This window comes from Oncorhynchus clarkii, chromosome 25 (genome assembly GCF_045791955.1).
Source record: "Oncorhynchus clarkii lewisi isolate Uvic-CL-2024 chromosome 25, UVic_Ocla_1.0, whole genome shotgun sequence".
Taxonomy (NCBI): Eukaryota; Metazoa; Chordata; class Actinopteri; order Salmoniformes; family Salmonidae; genus Oncorhynchus; species Oncorhynchus clarkii.
Genome location: NC_092171.1, coordinates 26,101,555 through 26,124,566, shown reverse-complemented (window position 1 = coordinate 26,124,566; position 23,012 = coordinate 26,101,555). Strand labels below are relative to the sequence as shown.

General features: G+C 47.6%; 1 protein-coding gene across 1 annotated transcript in view; it reads right to left on the bottom strand.

Annotated features, from left to right (window-relative positions):
* Window positions 1–23,012, bottom strand: part of LOC139384161 (sprouty-related, EVH1 domain-containing protein 1-like) — an 88,334-nt gene that overhangs the window by 2,313 nt on the left and 63,009 nt on the right. Inside the window, exons 3-6 of the mRNA XM_071128858.1 lie at window positions 18,935–19,103; window positions 15,147–15,193; window positions 8,657–8,821; window positions 21–2,131 (exon numbers count right to left, since the gene is read on the bottom strand). Coding sequence (XP_070984959.1) covers window positions 1,433–2,131; window positions 8,657–8,821; window positions 15,147–15,193; window positions 18,935–19,103 — 1,080 coding nt within the window. The 3' untranslated portion in view covers window positions 21–1,432. The remainder of the gene's footprint in view (window positions 1–20; window positions 2,132–8,656; window positions 8,822–15,146; window positions 15,194–18,934; window positions 19,104–23,012) is intronic.

Genomic DNA, 23,012 nt, shown 5'->3' with positions numbered 1-23,012 from the left:
TGACATTTAAAATGAGGTACCTGTTCATTCATGACTGGGTAAATGTTAAACTATGTATTCTCTGACTTACCGTGGACAAGCTGCAAAATGACTTAACAGTAGTACATTTGACTCGTTACAAATGCTTCAAATCGCAAGGGGACAGACATCAAGTACTTTTGAAATTTGAAGATGGTGCTGTAACCAAAGCTTGGAGACCAGTGCTTTCAAGGTTGGCTTTTCGCACACAAAATTGGAGTTTTAGTTGGTAATTTCTAGTTTCAGACTAATAAAAACAAAAGGTTTTCCCCAAACTAGTCTAATTTAAGTGCCTTGTTCAACAAAGGGGCACTCAAGACCCCTTACTCACCAACATTAAACAGAAAAACTTGCTGGTTGAGAAAAACTTCAGCTTTAAATAAAAAAACAACAGTTTTACCATGAAGCGAAGATGTGATGGAGTCAAAATAGAAAATCTGGTAAAGTACCTGGAATTGTGACATTTTGGTCTCATGGAAGGTGAGTCAAGAAGTGCTAACATTAATTCTTGACTAGTTCGGGGGATGGAGGATTGCAGAAGACAATACCATATTTTCCCTCCTGCTCATGGAATTGATCACTTTATGTTGGAATGCAATTAAGTGGTCCAAATCACCTTACCAAAACAAGGAAATCATTCTAACATCTAGCTATGTCAGACTGTACCAGCAAAAGATAAAAAGGTGTTACCTTCTTTTTTTGTTCAACATTTGATGAATAGGAAAAATAAGGAAACACGTACACATCCACCACAGCAACTGTTAAATGACTCAATAAGAATGGTCTTAAGGTTAATGTACCATTAGAATTGTGTGAAGGGGGATAAACATTTCTAGTGCACCTTCTCTAACAATTACACCGTCAGCGAACGCTCGAGTCATAAAGGACCTGCCAATGTTAACCAACTACAAGTTCACAACAACATATCCCTTTTAGCAGACTTCAAGTTGGTTTTCTGTATGCACAAATGTTTTGTTTTTTGCTGTTGTTGTTGTGTAGTTGCTGCACTCTGTACAAAAGACAATATTCCTTCATAAAGTTACACATTACTTGTAGGGAGAGTGACATGGTGGCCTGGTTGTTGTGTGTATTATGTACGAGTGTGAGTACGTGTGTTTGTTTAATAATATTTCCATGTCTGCTAGTCTCAATGCCTTCTCCTCGCGTTCAGCTCCTGAACTCTACTTCACGATCAGAGCCCGTAAAGCACAAGGTTAGTCTTCCGCTGCTCTCTGCGTCGAAGGACACAAAAGACCTCCAGAGCCCGGCGTCTACAACAACATGTCACCCCCTCTGAGGTGAATGAAAAACAAGGTTGCCGGCATTTGAATACCCAGCTTTTTTCCGCTTTCCTGTGTCAGCTAGCTGTGTTGTGGGTAGGTCATCCCGGGTGAGGGGTCAGAGTTCAGTCAGGTCACCCAGCGGCCTTGTGCTTGCCCCCGCAGCATCTGCAGGCCTCCCCACAGTGGTGGCAGGCTCTCAGCGGCAGGTAGCAGCACATACAGGGAGCGATGAAGGACAGTGCCGTCAGGGCCAGCCAGCGCAGGCAGAACTGCTCGTCAGCCGTGTCACACGAGCACGGGTCCGAGAAGTCTCCCTCCGAGTCGGACATGCAGTGGTACAGCATGCTCTCGGCACACAGCATGCAGCTGACTTTATAGATGCACTGCTTGATGGGGTCAGGAGCATCCTGGCACTGGCCCCGCTGGTTGTCCTCATGGTTGAACATTTCCCGGCAGTAGATGCAGCGAGAACGCTCCCCGTCTTCCCTCCTTCGCCGCCCTTTTTTGGACTTGAGCAGTGGTGAGGGCTGCACCTTGGAGGAGTCTTTACCCAGCCCTAGCCCCAGTCCTGTGCCCATGCCCATACTCCCAGGGCCTGAGTGGGACTCCATGCCCGGCCCCTCGGGGAAGAGGTACTCACACTTCTTGCTGTCCAGTTTGTGGAATAGGGCAGGGAAGTCAGGGTCCTCTCGCTCTGCCTCCTGCTTCCACATGACTGGGTGGCGGTAGTCCTCGTAGCCGCGAATCAGAACATCCTTACGAGGGTTGATCCTTACAATCTCCTCCTCATCCATGTGAAAGCTCACATGGCGCGTAGACTTGAAGGACACCTGATGGAGACAGTGTTATTTTATTGAATTCAGTTCAGAGAACACAGACATTTTAGCAGTGTCAGTATATATTTAATTTATTTGAGTATGCATTGTGAATGATCTTTACTGTCCTTCCATGTCATGTAGGACATTCTTCAGAATTAGTATACCTTATTAAACTAGATCTAACATGGAGGCTTAATCTCCAGTGGTAATACAGGGCTATTCATATACTGTAATATAGTGGGTCACGGGTCCAACTTAGGGAATGGAAAGTGGCATTCCCACCTGACCTGATATGAATAAATTAACTTTATAAAAATGGAGACCCTTTTCCGAATGAACCCGAGGACTGTCAGACATGTTCTGAAAAGGCCGTGGAGAAACAGACCCAAACAAACGCCTCCCGATCTGGATCCAAAGACCAGTCAAGATCCGAGAGCAGAAAGAAACCTCAGACTGGACGATGCCAACGCCATCAATAAACAAGTGATATTGGCCAAATGATCAACAGTTGTGTCCTTAAAACCTGCCTATAACAAATAAAATAAAACATTGTAATTTTCGATGTGTAGAATATGAAAAACTTTATAGCCTATTGTTATATTGGTTTTTACTTTCCTAAAACAATAAGTTGTCCACTTCACGGCTCAGCTGTCAGAGAGATGAGTGCTATATGCGCCAGGGCATTGCATGCATATAGGCGTATCGGTCCAGGTGTCCACTGTATGATATTAATATTTAAAAATATATATATATAAAAAAGGAAGATAAGCTTAGGCCTAGCCACACAGAGTTCCTATCTATGTTCACCTGGACAAAAGGAACACCTACGTGAGAATGCTGTTCGACTATAATTCAACGTTCAACACCATGGTGCCCTCCAAGCTCATCACTAAGCTCAGGACCCTGGGAATGAACACCTCCCTTTGCAACTGGATCCTGCACAATCCTGGTGTGGAAAGCTCTTAAGAGACTTACCAAGAAACACTCACAGCTGTAATCGCTGCCAAAGGTACTTCTAAAAAGTATTGACTCAGGGGTGTCAAAAAATATGTCAAAATTAGATTTCTGTATTTAGTTTTCAATAAATTAACTAAAATGTCTAAAAACCTGTTTTAATTTTGTCATTATAAGATATTGTGTGTAGAGGGGTGATATTTTTAATTTATTTAATCCATTTTGAATTCAGGATGTAACACAATAAAATGTGGAATAAGTCAAGGGCTATGAATACTTTCTGAATGCACTGTATATTTACATATCTACCTCAGTTACCTCGAACACCTGCACATTGTCCTGGTACTGTGTACTTATTCCTTGTGTAATTATTTATATTTTTCTCCCTACCAGTTCTTCCTCTCCTCTCTACCCATTCTTCTTCTCCTCTCCTCCTACCTCTCCTCTCCTCTCATTCTTCCTCTCCTCCTTCCTCTCCTCTCGTTCTTCCTCTCCTCTCCCCGTTCTTTCTCCCCTCTAGCAGTTCCTCTCTCCTCTCTACCCGTTCTTCCTCTCCTCTCCACCCGTTCTTCCTCTCCTCTCCACCCGTTTTTCCTCTCCTCTCTACCTGTTCTTTGCCTCATCTCCTCTCCTCCCGTTCTTTGCCTCCTCTCCTCTCTACCTGTTCTTTGCCTCATCTCCACCCGTTTCACCTCTCCTCTCTACCCGTTCCTCCTCTCCTCTCCACCCGTTCTTTGCCTCCTCTCCTCTCCACCCGTTCTTTGCCTCCTCTCCTCTCTACCTGTTCTTTGCCTCCTCTTCACCCGTTTCACCTCTCCTCTCCACCCGTTCCTCCTCTCCTCTCTACCCGTTCTTTGCCTCCTCTCCTCTCTACCCGTTCTTTGCCTCCTCTCCACCTGTTCTTTGCCTCCTCTCCTCTCTACCCGTTCTTTGCCTCCTCTCCTCTCTACCCGTTCTTTGCCTCCTCTCCTCTCTACCCGTTCTTTGCCTCCTCTCTCTACCCGTTCTTCCTCTCCTCTCTACCCATTCTTTGCCTCCTCTCTCTACCCGTTCTTCCTCTCCTCTCTACCCGTTCTTCGCTTCCTCTCCTCCCGTTCTTTGCCTCCTCTCCTCTCCTCCTGTTTCTCCTCTCCACCCGTTTCTCCTCTCCTCTCCACCCGTTTCTCCTCTCCACCCGTTTCTCCTCTCCTCCCGTTTCTCCTCTCCTCTCCACCCGTTCCTCCTCTCCACCCGTTCCTCCTCTCCACCCGTTCTTTGCCTCCTCTCTACCCGTTCTTTGCCTCCTCTCTACCCGTTCTTTGCCTCCTTTCTAACAGTTCTTTGCCTCCTCTCTAACCGTTCTTTGCCTCCTCTCTACCCGTTTCTCCTCATCTCCCGTTTCTCCTCTCCTCTCCACCCGTTCCTCCTCTCCTCTACCCGTTCATTGCCTCCTCTCCTCTCTAGCCGTTATTTTCCTCCTCTCCTCTCTAGCCGTTATTTTCCTCCTCTCCTCTCTAGCCGTTCTTTTCCTCCTCTCCTCTCTAGCCGTTCTTTTCCTCCTCTCCTCTCTACCCGTTCTTCCTCTCCTCTCTACCCGTTCTTCCTCTCCTCTCCACCTGTTCTTCCTCTCCTCTCCACCCGTTCTTCCTCTCCACCCGTTTCTACTCTCCACCCGTTCCTCCTCTCCTCTCTACCCGTTCTTTGCCTCCTCTCCTCTCTACCCGTTCTTTGCCTCCTCTCCTCTCTACCCGTTCTTTGCCTCCTCTCCTCTCTACCCGTTCTTTGCCTCCTCTCCTCTCTACCCGTTCTTTGCCTCCTCTCCACCCATTCCTCCTCTCCACCTGTTCCTCCTCTCCTCTCCAGCCGTTCTTTGCCTCCTCTCTACCCATTCTCCCTCTCCTCTCCACCCGTTCTTCCTCTCCTTTCCACCCGTTTCTCCTCTTCTCTCGTTCCTCCTCTCCTCTCAACCCGTTCCTTTTCTCCTCTCCAGCCGTTCTTTGCCTCCTCTCTACCCGTTCCTCCTCTCCTCTCCAGCTGTTCCGCCTCCTCTCTACCCGTTCTTTGCCTCCTCTCCACCCGTTCTTCCTCTCCTCTCCACCCGTTCCTCCTCTCCTCTCCACCCGTTGCTCCTCTCCTCTCTACCCGTTCTTTGCCTCCTCTCTACCCGTTCTTTGCCTCCTCTCCACCCGTTCTTTGCCCCTTCTCCACCCGTTCTTCCTCTCCTCTCCACCCGTTCCTCCTCTCCTCTCCACCCGTTCCTCCTCTCATCTCCACCCGTTCCTCCTCTCCACCTGTTCCTTCTCTCCTCTCTAGCCGTTCTTTTCCTCCTCTCCTCTCCACCCGTTTCTCCTCTCCCCCCGTTTCTCCTCTCCACCCGTTTCTCCTCTCCTCTCGTTCCTCCTCTCCCCTCCTTCCTCCTCTCCTCTCCTTCCTCCTCTCCTCTCCACCTGTTCCTCCTCTCCTCCCCAGCCGTTCTTTGCCTCCTCTCTACCCGTTCTTCCTCTCCACCCGTTTCTCCTCTCCACCCGTTTCTCCTCTCCACCCGTTTCTCCTCTCCTCTCGTTCCTCCTCTCCAGTCGTTCTTTGCCTCCTCTCCAGCCGTTATTTTCCTCCTCTCCTCTCTAGCCGTTCTTTGTCTCCTCTCCTCTCTAGCCGTTCTTTGTATCCTCTCCTCTCCACCTGTTCCTCCTCTCCACCCGTTCCCCCTCTCCTCTATAGCCGTTCTTTGCCTCCTCTCCGCCCGCTCTTCCTCTCCGCCCGCTCTTCCTCTCCGCCCGCTCTTCCTCTACTCTCCGCCCGCTCTTCCTCTCCTCCCGCTCTTCCTCTCTGCCCGCTCTTCCTCTCCGCCCGCTCCTCCTCTCCACCTGTTCCTCCTCTCCAGCCGTTCTTTGCCTCCTCTCTACCCGTTCTTCCTCTCCACCCGTTCCTCCTCTCCAGCCGTTCTTTGCCTCCTCTCTACCCGTTCTTCCTCTCCACCCGTTCTTCCTCTCCACCCGTTCTTCCTCTCCTCTCCACCCGTTTTTCCTCTCCTCTCGTTCCTCCTCTCCTCTCCAGCCGTTCTTTGCCTCCTCTCCACCCGTTCTTCCTCTCCTCTCCACCCGTTCTTCCTCTCCTCTCCACCCGTTCTTCCTCTACTCTCCACCCGTTTCTCCTCTCCTCTCGTTCCTCCTCTCCTCTCCACCTGTTCCTCCTCTCCTCTCCAGCCGTTCTTTGCCTCCTCTCCTCTCTAGCCGTTCTTTGCCTCCTCTCCTCTCTAGCCGTTCTTTGTCTCCTCTCCTCTCTAGCCGTTCTTTGTCTCCTCTCCTCTCCACCTGTTCCTCCTCTCCACCCGTTCCTCCTCTCCTCTCTAGCCGTTCTTTGCCTCCTCTCCTCTCTAGCCGTTCTTTGTCTCCTCTCCTCTCTAGCCGTTCTTTGTCTCCTCTCCTCTCCACCTGTTCCTCCTCTCCACCCGTTCCTCCTCTCCTCTCTAGCCGTTCTTTGCCTCCTCTCCTCTCTAGCCGTTCTTTGCCTCGTCTCCTCTCTAGCCGTTCTTTGCCTCCTCTCCTCTCTAGCCGTTCTTTGTCTCCTCTCCTCTCTAGCCGTTCTTTGTCTCCTCTCCTCTCTAGCCGTTCTTTGTCTCCTCTCCTCTCTAGCCATTCTTTGTCTCCTCTCCTCTCTAGCCATTCTTTGTCTCCTCTCCTCTCTAGCCATTCTTTGTCTCCTCTCCTCTCTAGCCATTCTTTGTCTCCTCTCCTCTCCACCTGTTCCTCCTCTCCACCCGTTCCTCCTCTCCTCTCTAGCCGTTCTTTGCCTCCTCTCTGCCCGCTCTTCCTCTCCTCTCCGCCCGCTCTTCCTCTCCGCCCGCTCTTCCTCTCCTCTCCGCCCGCTCTTCCTCTCCGCCCGCTCTTCCTCTCCGCCCGCTGTTCCTCTCCTCTCGCTCTTCCTCTCTGCCCCGCCCGCTCTTCCTCTCCTCTCCTCTCCGCCCGCTCTTCCTCTCCTCTCCGCCCGCTCTTCCTCTCCTCTCCGCCCGCTCTTCCTCTCCTCTCTACCCGTTCCTCTTCCCCGTTCTTCCTCTCCGCCCTACCCGTTCTTCCTCTCCGCCCTACCCGTTCTTCCTCTCCGCCCTACCCGTTCTTCCTCTCCGCCCTACCCGTTCTTCCTCTCCGCCCTACCCGTACAGCAATAGAATACATTTTATAACATACCTACTTTTAACCCATCTTAAAATAAAATACGAAGTACAAAATTAAAGTTAATTTTAGATTCATAAGTCTACAATAATAATAATAAAACATATGATAATAAACACAAAATTAAATGAAAGTTTGAAAATTGCCTCAAACCCGAATAGCGAGTTGCACAGAGTCCATTAGGCCACATCAACGTTCTTCTCATCTTTGTCCACTACAACATTAAAACTTAAAACACTCCCCTTGTTGGCTTCTTTTCACTATACTCTTTCTCTTAACTTCAATTAAAACCTGTTGCGACTCTAGGGGCAGTATTTTCATTTTTGGAAAAAAAATGTTCCCGTTTTAAATGGGATATTTTGTCAGGAAAATATGCTAGAATATGCATATAATTGACAGCTTTGGATAGAAAACACTAACGTTTCCAAAACTGTAAAGATATTGTCTGTGAGTATAACAGAACTGATGTTGCAAGCGAAAGCCTGAGAAAAATCCAATCCGTAAGTGCCCCAGGTTTTGAAAGCGCTGCGTTCCAATGACTCCCTATTTGACTGTGAATGTACCATCAACGAGCTTACGCTTTCTACGTATTCCCCAAGGTGTCTACAGCATTGTGACGTAGTTTTACACATTTCTGTTGAAGAATAGCCGTAGGCGAGCACATTGCGTAAGTGGTCACATGGTGGCTCCGAGAGAGATTCTCGCGTAAAGTACAGAGGTAGCCATTACTCCAATCGGTCCTAGAGAAAAAAGAATTGTCCCGACAGATATATTTTCGAATAGATATTAGAAAAACACCTTGAGGATGGATTCTAAACAACGTTTGCCATGTTTCTGTCGATATTATGGAGCTAATTTGGAATATTTTTCGGCGTTGTGGTGACCGCAATTTCCGGGCGATTTCTCAGCCAAACGTGAAGAACAAACGGAGCTGTTTCGCCTACAAAAATAATATTTTGGGAAAAAATGAACTTTGGCCATCTACTTGGGAGTCTCGAACGATTTAATTTGATTGCTTTTCTGATTTCCGTGACAAGGTTGCCTGCTGCTAGCAAGGCATAATGCTATGCTAGGCTATTATAAACAAACACAAATGCTTGTCTAGAGGGTGATTAACAAAAGGCTAAGCAGTTTCTCAATATATTTCATTTGTGATTTTCATGAATAGGAATATGCGGGTTTGGGAGTCACTAGAGGTTAAAAAGGCCATCTTCACAATCAACAATGGCCTAGGCCAAGGCTCCTTTCACTCGCTCCCTGTCTCTCTCTCCTCAGCAGCAGGAGCATGTGAGGCGAGTGGCGGGAACCACTTTTAGCTGGACATAACTTATGTTTTATTGAGTTGCAATTGGCTGACAGATAAAAAGTCGGATCTCAGAATTCCAGGTCTGTTGTACCCGTGAAGACTTCCAGTCTAGAGGTGTTTGGTTCTGACCTGAGGCGGCAGGTAGTGGTGGTTGCTGGAGGGAAACTGGTCAAAGGGCTGAGCGCGGACGTAGCAGCCCCGGTAGGGTTCAGTGGACACCACATTGTGGACACTCAGGGGGGAAAAGGGCTCCTTCATTGGCGTACAGATGGAGGGCAGCGCCTCACACAGGGGCTGCAACACAACGACAAAACTTCTATATCATTCATTTTTCACATTTCACCTTAATTATACAAGACACCATTTTATATTTCACAAGTAGGTATAAGATGCATATCACTGACTCACATTAGCTACAGACACCATTGATATTCTAACTATATTTGTCCCACATTTGTCCACCAGGTAGCGCCCAGAGAACACATTTCTCCCTGTGCCTTTGCCTGTGATATGAGATGACTCAAGCCCCTTCTGTTGAGAACGCAAGAGTTCCTTTCAGCCTCCCATGTGTTCTCACAGGCATTTTATTGATGACAAATCCTAGTAAACTGTATTGGACAACTACTGTTGAGAACTCTAACACACACAAATACATGTATACATACACCCACCAGCCTATTAGGTGACAACAATGGACTATGAGCTCTGGTGCGGAGGAGAGGTAGAACCGGAGGAGAGGAGAGGTAGAACCGGAGGAGAGGAGAGGTAGAACCGGTGCAGAGGAGAGGAGAGGTAGAACCGGTGCGGAGGAGAGGATAGGTAGAACCGGTGCGGAGGAGAGGATAGGTAGAACCGGTATGGAGGAGAGGATAGGTAAAACCGGCATGGAGGAGAGGATAGGTAGAACCGGTATGGAGGAGAGGATAGGTAGAACCGGTATGGAGGAGAGGATAGGTAGAACCGGTATGGAGGAGAGGATAGGTAGAACCGGTATGGAGGAGAGGATAGGTAGAACCGGTGTGGTGGAGAGGTAGAACAGGCCTAATGGTGAGTTCTTAATGATGGCCAGCACATTTCAGCACTCACACAAGCATGGAGCTCGCATCTGCGCACGTACACACAGCCACACACTTAGACATGCAGTCGCACACAAATTCTCTCGCACATATTGGTACACAAACTTATACGCAGTAACACAAAGATGCATATTCTCACACAGATAAGCATATACTTTGTATTTGAAACACAAGCAGAAACACACCGTTCCTCATTCAGGCCACACACTGCCTCGCTCACTCACACTGCCTCGCTGACTGCGTGTGGAGGAGGCTGCTGGCTTTGGTTAGTCAGTGCTGTGTGTAAAGAAGCCCACGCCAGTGTTTTAACACACAGCGGAAATCTGGTTTGCTCCCAGCTGCTGCTACAGTAATTACTGTCCTGTGGTTGCTAAGAGATGCTTCCTTTGACCCCCCCACCCCCCTTCTTTCTCTTTTTACCCTCTTCTCCCCCTCAGACTGCTAAAATACTGTGTGTGTGTGTGTGTGTGTGTGTGTGTGTGTGTGTGTAGCAGTCTGAGCAGGAATGCCAGAATTAGGAGAGGGGAAAGAAGAGAAAGAACAGAACAGGGAAAAATAAAAAAGTGTGTGTATGTGAGCATATGCATACGTGAGTGTGTGTGCATGTGTGTGAGAGAGAGAGAGAGAGCACAGCCAACAAATCTGCTGAGGGAATGTCATAAACCAACTCCAGCTGGAGAAATGCAGGCCAGAATTTAAAATGCCAGATGACAGCTGTGTGTGTGTGTGTGTGTGTGTGTGTGTGTGTGTGTGTGTGTGTGTGTGTGTGTGTGTGTGTGTGTGTGTGAGAGAGAGAGAGAGAAAGAGCGAGAGAGGGGGTTAGGGGGATGAAATTGGAACCAGACTTGGGCTTCCTTTTAAAGCGCTGTGCTGAGCCCCTCCATTCAAAAGGCATGCGTGGGTGCCAATCTGGTTCCGATCTGACCCCAGAGATGTGGAGATGGTGGGGGGTGACCTGGCTCAGGACCAACATACGAGCTCCACGCGGTTCCACCCTCCCAGGCACACACAGGCGAAGGGGCTGGCCTGCTGTTTGTGCATTGTATCAGTGACTCAAAGACTCCCAGGTCCAAGCATCTGCATGTTCACATCATTTCATTGTGAAGCATCCCAAGAAAAAGGAATTCAGATGTGTGTTAGAGAGGGAGAGGAGGAGGGTAGAGAGTGGGATTGTGTATGAGTTCTTCAGTGTTACGGATGATGACTCATCCTTAGAATGCAACCTCGTAATGCTGCTCAGCCCTGCTCTACAAGGATTCTACTGGGGCTTCTCTCCCGTACGCTTTCTCCTCAACCAAACAACCAGACTAGAACATGCCAGGTGCCATTTGACCCACATTTGGGGTTTACTTGTTTAATCTCTCCAGGACTATGGCACCCCACCTCCTCTCAAATACTTGGTTGAGTTCAAATCGCACCAAACACTACATTTCTACAAGTCCTATATCTATTTAAGATGGAAAGGCTCACCCATCCCCCTCAGCAGATATTGTGCAGTACAAAACAGATGTGGTTTTGCGTTCTCAAACACCTGTCAAATGTTGCACTTAAACAGGGTTCTGCAAGAAGGGTGGGGGTGTATGCAATTTGTGCAGTATGTCAGCCTTTGAGTTTGTATGTATGTGTCGACTGTGTGATTATGCATGTGTGTGACTGGCTGTGGGGTGTGCGGTGTCGGGGTGAGAGGAAGACTGTGGCGTTTTGGTGGGGGTGCTGAACCCTGCTGGGCAGGATGTGGGCTGATAAGAGGGTCCTACACGCTACACACACAGCAGGTTAAGAGGTTCCAGAAACCAAGAAACCTGGCTGGCCATTGATGTCTGCATGGGCTCAGAGCTTCAGATTATAAGGGGAAAACCAGACATCCCTCCCAAAACACTACTTGGCAGACATGTCACTAGGCCAGTCCAGCTTATGTAGAGAAAGACTAGGCTAAATCCAATACAGGCCCAAACGAGGCTCCAGAGTACCCTCCAGCCCATGTCAAAGTGACTCGTCTCATGGCTCTCGGCTGGGCTACAGCACAAGGTCACTTTCAGCTAAATCAATTAATGTCAGACCTTTGATGAATAAATGAAACTGAACAAAAAACTCTGAACAAATGTTTTGTCTGTGTACACAGTTCTCATCATTGGAGTCATATTATGTGATGCAGCCAAGGCTGGAACGTGTTAAATTATGAAGAGGTGCAGGCTAATGGCACACATTGTGTGGTGGCATTTAAGTGGAGCGTTTGTTATCTCTCTCTAGCTGGGTGGCTTGGTGTTAGAGTGACTAGCCTCACGGTTTCTCGTCCGTGTAGCTCAGGTCACAGACCGCAACACTCGGATGCCAAATTACCATGGCGACACCCTCAGTTGCTCACTCACTGAACCCCCCCTTTCCTCCCACCGCCTGCTCTTCTGCTGCTTAGCAACAATGCTGCTCTCCACATGAACAGATTCCCCCTCCCTCTCACGCCCTCTGACCTTCTCTACTCCACTCAGTGAATGAGGTCAGATACTGAGGGGTCAAAGGTGACTGCAGCCCAGCCACCGGGGTCACTGATGGACACAAAACTCACAAATACTGAGAACTAAAGAGCAGCAGGAGCTACTAAATGATTGGCTTGGCAGGTCTTCTGAAACAAGGACTTTCTTTAAAGGGGTTCAGTTTGCCATGTATACTTAGCAAATATCAAATCAAATTTTATTTGTCACATACACATGGTTAGCAGATGTTAATGTGAGTGTAGCGAAATGCTTGTGCTTCCAGTTCCGACAATGCAGTAATAACCAACGAGAAATCTAACCTAACAATTTCACAACTACTACCTTATACGCACAAGTGTAAAGGGATGAAGAATATCTACATACAAATATATGAATGAGTGATGATACAGAACGGCATCGTCAAGATGCAGTAGATGGTATAGAGTTCAGTATATACATATGAGATGAGTAATGTAAGGTATGTAAACATATAAAAAAGTGGCATTGTTTAAAGTGGCTAGTGATACATGTATTACATAAAGATGGCAAGATGCAGTAGATGGTATTGAGTACAGTATATACATATGAGATGAGTAATGTAGGGTATGTAAACATTATATTAAGTGGCATTGTTTAAAGTGGCTAGTGATACATTTTTAAATACATTTTTCCATTATTAAAGTGGCTGGAGTTGAGTCAGTATGTTGGCAGCAGCCACTCAATGTTAGTGTTGGCTGTTTGACAGTCTGATGGCCTTGAGATAGAAGCTGTTTTTCAGTCTCTCGGTCCCAGGTTTGATGCACCTGTATTGACCTCGCCTTCTGGATGATAGCGGGGTGAACAGGCAGTGGCTCGGGTCGTTGTTGTCCTTGATGATCTTTATGGCCTTCCTGTGACATCGGGTGGGGTAGGTGTCCTGGAGGGCAGGGAGTTTGCCGCAGGTGATGCGTTGTGCAGACCTCACTACCCTCTGGAGAGCCTTACGGTTGTGGGCGGAGCAGTTGCCGTACCAGGCGGTGATACAGCCCGACAGGATGCTCTCGATTGTGCATCTGTAGAAGTTGGTGCTTTTGGTGACAAGCCAAATTTCTTCAGCCTCCTGAGGTTGCGCCTTCTTCACCACACTGTCTGTGTGGGTGGACCAATTCAGTTTGTCTGTGATGTGTACACCGAGGAACATAAAACTTACTACCCTCTCCACTACTGTCCCGTCGATGTGGATAGGGGGGTGCTCCCTCTGCTGTTTCCTGAAGTCCACGATCATCTCCTTTGTTTTGTTGATGTTGAGTGCGAGGTTGTTTTCCTGACACCACACTCCGAGGGCCCTCACCACCTCCCTGTAGGCCGTCTCGTCGTCGTTGGTAATCAAGCCTACCACTGTAGTGTCGTCTGCAAACTTGATGATTGAGTTGGAGGCGTGCATGGCCACGCAGTCGTGGGTGAACAGGGAGTACAGGAGAGGGCTCAGAACACACCCTTGTGGGGCCCCAGTGTTGAGGATCAGCGGGGTGGAGATGTTGTTACCTACCCTCACCACCTGGGGGCGGCCCGTCAGGAAGTCTAGTACCCAGTTGCACAGGGCGGGGTCGATACCCAGGGTTGATGATGAGTTTGGAGGGTACTATGGTGTTAACTGCTGAGCTGTATTTGATGAACAGCATTCTCACATAGGTATTCCTCTTTTCCAGATGGGTTAGGGCAGTGTGCAGTGTGGTTACGATTGCATCGTCTGTGGACCTATTGGGGCGGTAAGCAAATTGGAGTGGGTCTAGGGTGTCAGGTAGGGTGGAGGTGATATGGTTGTGGACTAGTCTCTCAAAGCACTTCATGATGACGGAAGTGAGTGCAAGTCGTTTAGCTCAGTTACCTTAGCTTTCTTGGGAACAGGAACAATGGTGGACCTCTTGAAGCATGTGGGAAAAGCAGACTGGGATATGGATTGATTGAATATGTCCGTAAACACACCAGCCAGCTGGTCTGCGCATGCTCTGAGGACGCGGCTGGGGATGCCGTCTGGGCCTGCAGCCTTGCGAGGGTTAACAAGTTTAAATGTTTTACTCACGTCGGCTGCAGTGAAGGAGAGTCCACAGGTTTTGGTAGCGGGCGTGTCAGTGGCACTGTATTGTCCTCTAATCGAGCAAAGAAGTTGTTTAGTCTGTCTGGGAGACATCCTGGTCCGCGACGGGGCTGGTTTTCTTTTTGTAATCTGTGATTGTCTGTAGACCCTGCCACATACGTCTCGTGTCTGAGCCGTTGAATTGCGACTCTACTTTGTCTCTATGCTGAAGCTTAGCTTGTTTGATTGCCTTGCGGAGGGAATAGCTACACTCTTTGTATTCGGTCATGTTTCCGGTCACCTTGCCCTGGTTAAAAGCAGTGGTTCGCGCTTTCAGTTTTGCACGAATGCTGCCATCAATCCACGGTATAAATACCACACATTGTACCATCGTGTCACAAATCTGATGGGGTTTTCTACTTGAAGTGTGTTGTTTCTACACCACAAAATCAACTTGGGTGTGTAGTCATATACCTGTACTCCCTCTTGTTCAGATTGAGAAAACCTTTCTAACCGCACCTGTAGCTTGTGAAAGCTCAGACTGAAGAGGACAAAGTGATAACCAACTCCTTTATCAGCTTACCAACAATACGCCTGAGCACAGCTCAATCTATTAACAGACGAGGAACATGAGTAAATACAAGTGGATTCCGATAATCCACGCAATTATTTTTACACAATTGGGTTCCCCCAGGTATCAGTTTTGACCAGATGACAGATGCACACACCTAAGCCGTGGGCACACTCGACAACTCCCCAGCAAAGGAAGGTAAGGTAAGGCCCTGGCTGTTCAAACAGACTCAAATCCTAAAGACAACTGACAGAGTAGAAGACAGAAGGGCCTGAAGCAGTACAGATTTCCCTCTTCCATGCTTCCTGGATTCAAGCACCAGCAAGAGAACTCAAACACACACTAGACTTGTGAGAAGTGGAGTTAGTCCTACAGCAAACCTCAGTGCTAGCAAATAGAGACACAATTACATGGAGAATATGAGGACCCCAGTCTTTGGACTCACCTGTAATCCATCTTCAAGAGAGTCCGAGTCATCAAACGCAGGACAGCCTGGAAAAGAGAAGATATAATAAAATTAGATATTCAATAAGACTTCCAGCTACACAGATACAGGTGAGCTACAGAGAGAGACAGAAAGAGTTCTCATAACACACAGTATGTCCACAAGTCACCAAGTCCCTAAAAATGACTTCCCCACAAGTACGTCACTGGTGATCGAGGAAAGAGAGAAGCCATTAAGGGAGGTATGGTTGGCAAAGACTTCCATTCACCCGAGAACAGCTAAAAAGTAAATGAAAGCGTTTGTGTTAGTGGGACACGTGGCCTAATGAAATCGACTCTACTTGTAGAGTCGAGGCTAAAAAGCCATGAATGTTGCATTCACTGACACCTAATGTCAAGTAAGTACTGATAAGAATACTAAGTCAAATCGTACTGTTGAACTCGTACCCGACTCTTAGCAACATGTCTAAAACAAGCTTATCCTGAAATCTTGGGGAAAGTAAATTAGTCCAAAGTTAAATGTTGGCAGTAGTGTAGAAAACAGATATTAGCTAATTTCCACTGGGACGGACGAAGAGGAAACTGTTTGTACCGGAGGCATCAAGAGGCTCTTTTAAGACTCCTAGTTCACTTAATTAGGATCACTAAGACCTCATTTAAAACGAGCCAGGCAGGCAGCAGGAGAAACCAGGCCTCCGTTTTTTACGTCCGTCTGTGTCTCTCTCCGTTAGTTTAGAGAAGACCGAAGAATATTGTTGGAGCATTGAACAGCGTGTGGGTATCCATCTTCCTGTCTGTCAGTCTGCTATGGTGAGACCCAGGCCGTCTGTCTGTCTATAGCACGTTGAGACAGAGACGACTCTGCCAGTGCTGGGTCACGGAGCTGCCTGGGCCATGTGTCCACTGTTCCCATGGCAACAGAGGACCGCAAGGCTGACACACCACACACTCAAACACACACTAAGAAGAACACACACACACTGCAGTCCGGCAGCAGAGCGATGCAACAGGAATACAAAAGGAACCTGCCTGTGTGGAGAAGAGGTATTACACAACACTGGCGGAAAACAGCTAGAACAGATCAGAGGATACAGAGAGGAGAGGAGTAGAACAGGCACTGAGAGCTAAGCAGAAGTCTTATTATAAACCCATGAATGACAACAAGACCAAAGACAGGTAGCCTAGCAGTTAAGAGAGTTGGTAGAGTAACCGAAATGGTCGCTGGTTCGACTCCCCTAGCCAGCAAGGTGGAAAAATCTGCCGAGAGCAAGGCAGTTAACCACCAACAACAAATGCTCCCTGGGCACTGATGATGATGTCGATTAAGGTAGCCCTCGCACCTCTGATTATTGGGTTGGGTTCAATTTGGAAGACAGATTTCAGTTCAATGCATTCAGGTCTGCAACTGACTAGATATCACCTTTTCTTCCCTTTCCCATAGGCCTGTGTGCTAATTCTGCTAATATGCTTGTATTGATCATCCGTACCTAAAATATCCATAGCTAGAGTTATAAGATTCTTTGGTGTAGTCCATTGTGCTTTATTAATTTAAACAATTGTCATGTTGTTAGACCCCATCAGTTTCCTCCACAGGTCTACAGGGCCGAGGACCGGAGGAGATACAGTAGAGCCCAGGCCAGGTACTAGTTTTAAGTAACACATGTCTACAGGGCCATGGCCCGGATGAGATACAGTAGAGCCCAGGCTAGGTTCTAGTCTTAAGAAACACAGGTCTACAGGGCAGAGGACCGGAGGAGATACAGTAGAGCCCAGGCTAGGTTCTAGTCTTGAGTAACACAGGGCAGGAGGCTGGATGAGATACAGTAGAGCCCAGGCTAGGTTCTAGTCTTGAGTAACGCAGGGCAGGAGGCTGGATGGCAGATTGCTGAGCTGGCGGGTCTCCTGCTAATTGGATGACTTTGCTACCTCTGGCACTACCTCTGCTGGAAATGCGTAACAGAGCCCCAAGCTGTTGTATCAACTTCAGCACATCTCCAACCAGGTTAACGTAGACTAGCCTCAGCCCATCTCCAACCAGGTTAACCTAGCTTCAGCTCATCTCCAACCAGGTTAACCTAGCTTCAGCCCATCTCCAACCAGGTTAACCTAGCTTCAGCTCATCTCCAAACAGGTTAACCTAGCTTCAGCTCATCTCCAAACAGGTTAACCTAGCAGAGCCCAGCTTATCTCCAACCAGGTTAACCTAGCTTCAGCCCATCTCCAAACAGGTTAACCTAGCTTCAGCTCATCTCCAACCAGGTTAACCTAGCTTCAGCTCATCTCCAACCAGGTTCACCTAGCTTCAGCTCATCTCCAACCAGGTTAACCTAGCAGAGCCCATTTTATCTCCAACCAGGTTAGCCTAGCTTCAGCCCATCTCCAACCAGGTTAGCCTAGCTTCAGCCCATCTCCAACCAGGTTAGCCTAGCTTCAGCCCATCTCCAACCAGGTTAGCCTAGCTTCAGCTCATCTCCAACCAGGTTAACCTAGCTTCAGCCCATCTCCAACCAGGTTAGCCTAGCTTCAGCCCATTTCCAAACGGGTTAGCCTAGCTTCAGCTCTTCTCCAAACAGGTTAACCTAGCTTCAGCTCATCTCCAAACAGGTTAACCTAGCTTCAGCTCATCTCCAAACAGGTTAACCTAGCAGAGCCCAGCTTATCTCCAACCAGGTTAACCTAGCTTCAGCTCATCTCCAACCAGGTTAACCTAACAGAGCCCAGCTCATCTCCAAACAGGTTAACCTAGCTTCAGCTCATCTCCAAACAAGTTAACCTAGCTTCAGCTCATCTCCAAACAGGTTAACCTAGCTTCAGCTCATCTCCAAACAGGTTAACCTAGCTTCAGCTCCTCTCCAAACAGGTTAACCTAGCTTCAGCTCATCTCCAAACAGGTTAATCTAGCAGAGCCCAGCTCATCTCCAAACAGGTTAACCTAGCTTCAGCTCATCTCCAAGCAGGTTAACCTAGCTTCAGCTCATCTCCAAGCAGGTTAACCTAGCTTCAGCTCATCTCCAAACAGGTTAACCTAGCAGAGCCCAGCTTATCTCCAAACAGGTTAACCTAGCTTCAGCTCATATCCAAACAGGTTAACCTAGCAGAGCCCAGCTTATCTCCAAACAGGTTAACCTAGCCCAAACTCCACCTAGCCTATTCCCCAGAAAAATATTCCTGCAGCAACAGGATTGTAACATTTAGTGGATAATGTTGCTTGACCTGTAGTAAGGCAATTAGCTGACTAAAATTAAGCTACATGAAAAGTGCAATAATGTTGATATTACTGTTTCAGTGTATTTATGTAAATCACAAAGCTCATCTGCATTACCTGCGGTGCAGGAAAATTCTCAACAAAATAGTTATCCTACATCTGTACCTTAAAGCCTGAACTCCAAATTCCAGACGACCCCTATCCTGACCTAAAGGTGTCCCTCAGCTTGTAGACCTATCCTCTAACTCGACTGTCTGGGCACGGGCTTGTCAGTCTGTACAGGAAGTGGTGCCCTTATGTCCTAGACAGCTGGCACAGATAAGATAGGAGAGCCAATCATAGGTGAGTGAGCCGGGAGCAGGGGAAGTCATCAGCAAATCAACACTACACATCTACCACCAGGAGAACAGGCCAACCATTACATGTCACAGACATAGAACGACACACACACACACAGAAACCAACACACAAATTACTATGAACACAGGCATAATGTCAGAGGCAAGGAGTCTACAAAAGCATATGTTCTGTGAGGTGAGACTGTACTGAGGTGGACTGAAGCTCAGGGGTCCTTCCTAACCCACCTTGGTTGATGTCCTCGATGGCCCTGCGGATCCCTCTATCAAAGGCCCTGGCGTCTGCAGGACTCTGGAAGGTCAGGCCAAACTTCTTGTCGTTGATCCTCCAATGGTGAAATATGGGGTTGACCTTGTTGTAGACCAGGTCCTTCTTTAGAATACACTCCAGAACAACCTGAACAGCGAGAGAGAGACATCTGCTAGTGACTTGAAGTTCACATTTTTCTACACTGACATTTGAGTCATTTACCAGACGCTCTTATCCAGAGAGACTTACAGGAGCAATTAGTGTTAAGGGCATTGCTCAAGGGAACATACTTGCCCAACGATCTTAACCACTAGGCTACCTGGCCAGATGGTAAAACGTTGGTCCCATTACCTTAATGCAGAATAATATGATACAGAACCACACAGCACAGAATCTAGTCTAGATTTCTCCAGAAGCAGCTAGAAAACCCCAAAATCAGTCTCTCACAAAAGCAAAGCCGTAGAAAGTAGAAATCCAACATGGTATAGGAGTGTAAAATCCCTAAATGGAAACTTTGCTATTTACCCCTGTCTGAGAGAGCCTTTGAGGAACAGACATCATTATTTTTAAAATTAGGAATCCAATGTGCCATTTGTTTATTTCTGTGTTTACGTGACTAATGCTACTACTTTTTGGAAAATGTGTTGTATAATTGCCATCTTCCTCATCACCCTAAGCTGTTTAAATGTGTCCCGTTTAATTACAACACGTAGCGTGTTGAGAAAAATTAAAAGCCCCAACCCTGGATAAATTGAAACACTCCAAATCCAACCAAATAACCCTTTTTCCTCCCCTCTTCATTTGTAAAACAGATTACAATATAGTGTGGTTTTATTTTACAAATGATACAGCTGGAGGGTAAGAACAGTTTTGGAGCCAGGCACAGAAACTAAGTGTGAAAGAGAGAGAGATATTATTAATCAAGACTGTTGGGTGGCCTCCAGCCCTTCCTCCAGCCCTTCCTCCAGCCCTCCCTCCAGCCCTCCCTCCAGCCCTCCCTCCAGCCCTCCCTCCAGCCCTTCCTCCAGCCCTTCCTCCAGCCCTTCCTCCAGCCCTTCCTCCAGCCCTTCCTCTAGGCAGATTCAATGAAATTAGATATGGCCATTAGTCTTTAAGGCTTTGGCTTTGGGAGAACGTGCACGACGACGAGGGCTGGGTGAGTGAGAGGGTGCGCGCGCACGTTGGGTTGAATGAGGGCGGGAAGGGACGACGTTGTGTGGCAACTTGTGCATTCTGTTAGACGTTCATGTTTGAAACCGTTACTAGGGTGTTGTCTACGACATGGTAATCTGTGCTATACTGTCACCTTTATAACAAAACGGCAGTATTAGTAAATAAAAAAAGATTGGCAATAACATTTAATTGTCCCTGTGCAAAAATAACATAAGAGACTCGTAACACAAAACAACAGTCAAAGAGACTCAAGCCCCAATGGCATCCTGACGGTCAGTATACAAATCATTGTCACCGTGTACACCTTTGTCTATGTTTGATAAGAGTGCATACGTGGCAGCTGAATGTGTGGGTTGGTGATATATCTGGTGTGTGACGGATCGCATGAGTAGTGCACCAAAACATCTATTACAAATAGGCCTATTAGCTGGAAATGCAGGTGTGTAGACAGACAGGAGTGTTTCGCTCACCCAGAGAAAGAGAGGAGTAAGGGTTAAACCCTTGTATTTACACAGAGCCTGTGGAGGAAAGGAGGGAGGGAGAGAGAGGCGGGAGGAGGTGTCCGCCTCTGGGGCTGATTGTGGGAGACGAGACTGAACGGAGCCGGAGTGGGTAAGGTGAGCGGCTTGCCTGGGAGAAGAGGAAGTATCGTCGTTGAGGAAGGATGCCACTCAACACCGCATTCATTCAAGTCAGGGAAATAGAGAGGTGGATCCACAGAAAGATGGAGAGTGGAGACCAGAGTAGAGACCAGAGAAGAGACCAGAGAAGAGACCAGAGTAGAGACCAGAGAGAGACCAGAGTAGAGACCAGAGTAGAGACCAGAGTAGAGACCAGAGAGAGACCAGAGAGAGACCAGAGAGAGACCAGAATAGAGACCAGAGTAGAGACCAGAGAGAGCGAGGGAGAAAGAACATTCAGATGTAGGATCTTCATTTGAGCCAGTCTCCTACAGCAGGAAAATAATCACGCAGCAACAGGAAATGTGAATTGTGTGTGAACAATTTTGTAGCAGTACATTTTTAGTAAGGGAAAATCAAGTCAAATTTAAAAGTGGAAATTACAAACTGTAGAAGCCTTTTTAAACCACAAATACACTAAGTTATCGTGCAACAGGGGGATCAAATTAAGAACCTATGTATGTAGGAGACAGAGGTGTGGCGAGAGGGGGATTGGTAAAGAGATAGAAGGAGAGAGAAGATGAATTGAATTCAGAGTGAGTCTTAACAGATTGGGGAGTTTGTAGTTGCACTCTGGCTTTTGTGACAGAGGGAGGACTGATTCCACTCTGAGATGTTATCAAGAGGACTGGACTGTTTCTCTGTGTGAGAGCAGAGGACAAGCAGACACCAAACAGCAGACATAAATGCCACATACATTCATTCAGTTATCCATTTGATAATCTACCAAGCAGCAATGCAATAAAAGCAAAGCAATAAACTAAGTACAAAAACGACTTCCCATGCATATAGAATAACTGGGGCAGAGTCATCTTAGTTTGTACAATCTCTTATCTTTATTAATTTATGTGTTAAGAACAAGTCTATAAAATCCTGAAGGAAATTAGTTGGTTCAATCTTTCTTAATCAATCCAATACAAAAGTAGCCTATTGGGCAGGCGACACAAATAAATAAGTACATCTAAGAAGGTTAGGTTAAATCTAGCAGTGGAGAAAGAAATGCCATATTAGAGAGAGTCAGAGAGCTTAGAGAGAGCTGTTATAATCTGAGAGCTGGTAATTCAGCAGCCAATTAAAGCTGTGCTCTTTGACAAAACACAGAAAATGAGTGAGAGGGGGAAAGAGAACAGAGAGAGAAGGGGGGGGTCAGAGAGAGCAGAGAGAGAACAGAGAGCGAGAGAGAACAGTGTGAACAGAGAGAGGAGAGTAAGCAGAGAGAGGAAGAACAGAGAGAAAACAGAGACTAAGAGAGCACACAGAGCAGAGAGCGAGAGAGCAGAGAGAACCGAGCAGAGAGCGCACAGAGTAGAGAGAACCGAGCAGAGAGAGAACCGAGCAGAGAGCGCACAGAGCAGAGAGCGCACAGAGCAGAGAGCGCACAGAGCAGAGAGAGAACAGAGAGTGTGAACAGAAAGAGCAGAGTGTAAACAGAGAGAGTAGAGTGAACAGAGAGAGTAGTGTGAGCAGAGAGAGGAGTGTGGACGCAGAGTGTGGACAGAGAGAGCAGAGAGGGTGAACAGAGAGAGTGAACAGAGAGAGCAGAGAGAGTGAACGGAGAGAGCAGAGTGTGAACAGAGAGAGCAGAGAGCGTGAAGAGAGAGCAGAGAGTGTGAAGAGAGAGCAGAGAGTGTGAACAGAGAGAGCAGAGAGTGTGAACAGAGAGAGCAGAGAGTGTGAACAGAGAGAGCAGAGAGTGTGAACAGAGAGAGCAGAGAGTGTGAACAGAGAGAGCAGAGAGTGTGAACAGAGAGAGCAGAGTGTGAACAGAGAGAGCAGAGTGTGAACAGAGAGAGCAGAGTGTGAACAGAGAGAGCAGAGTGTGAACAGAGAGAGCAGAGTGTGAACAGAGAGAGCAGAGTGTGAACAGAGAGAGCAGAGTGTGAACAGAGAGAGCAGAGTGTGAACAGAGAGCAGAGTGTGAACAGAGAGAGCTAACAGAAAGAGCAGAGTGTGAACAGAAAGAGTAGTGTATGAACAGAGAGCAGAGAGTGTGGAGAGCAGAGTGTAAACAGAGAGCAGAGAGTGTGGAGAGCAAAGAGTGTGAACAGAGAGAGCAGAGAGTGTGAACAGAGAGAACAGAGAGAGCAGAGAGAGAAAACAGAGATAGTGAGCGAACACACAGAGACAGCGAGAGAGGGGAGAGCGAGAACGGAAAGAGAACAGAGAGAACGGAAAGAGAGAACTGAGTGGGAATATAGAGAGT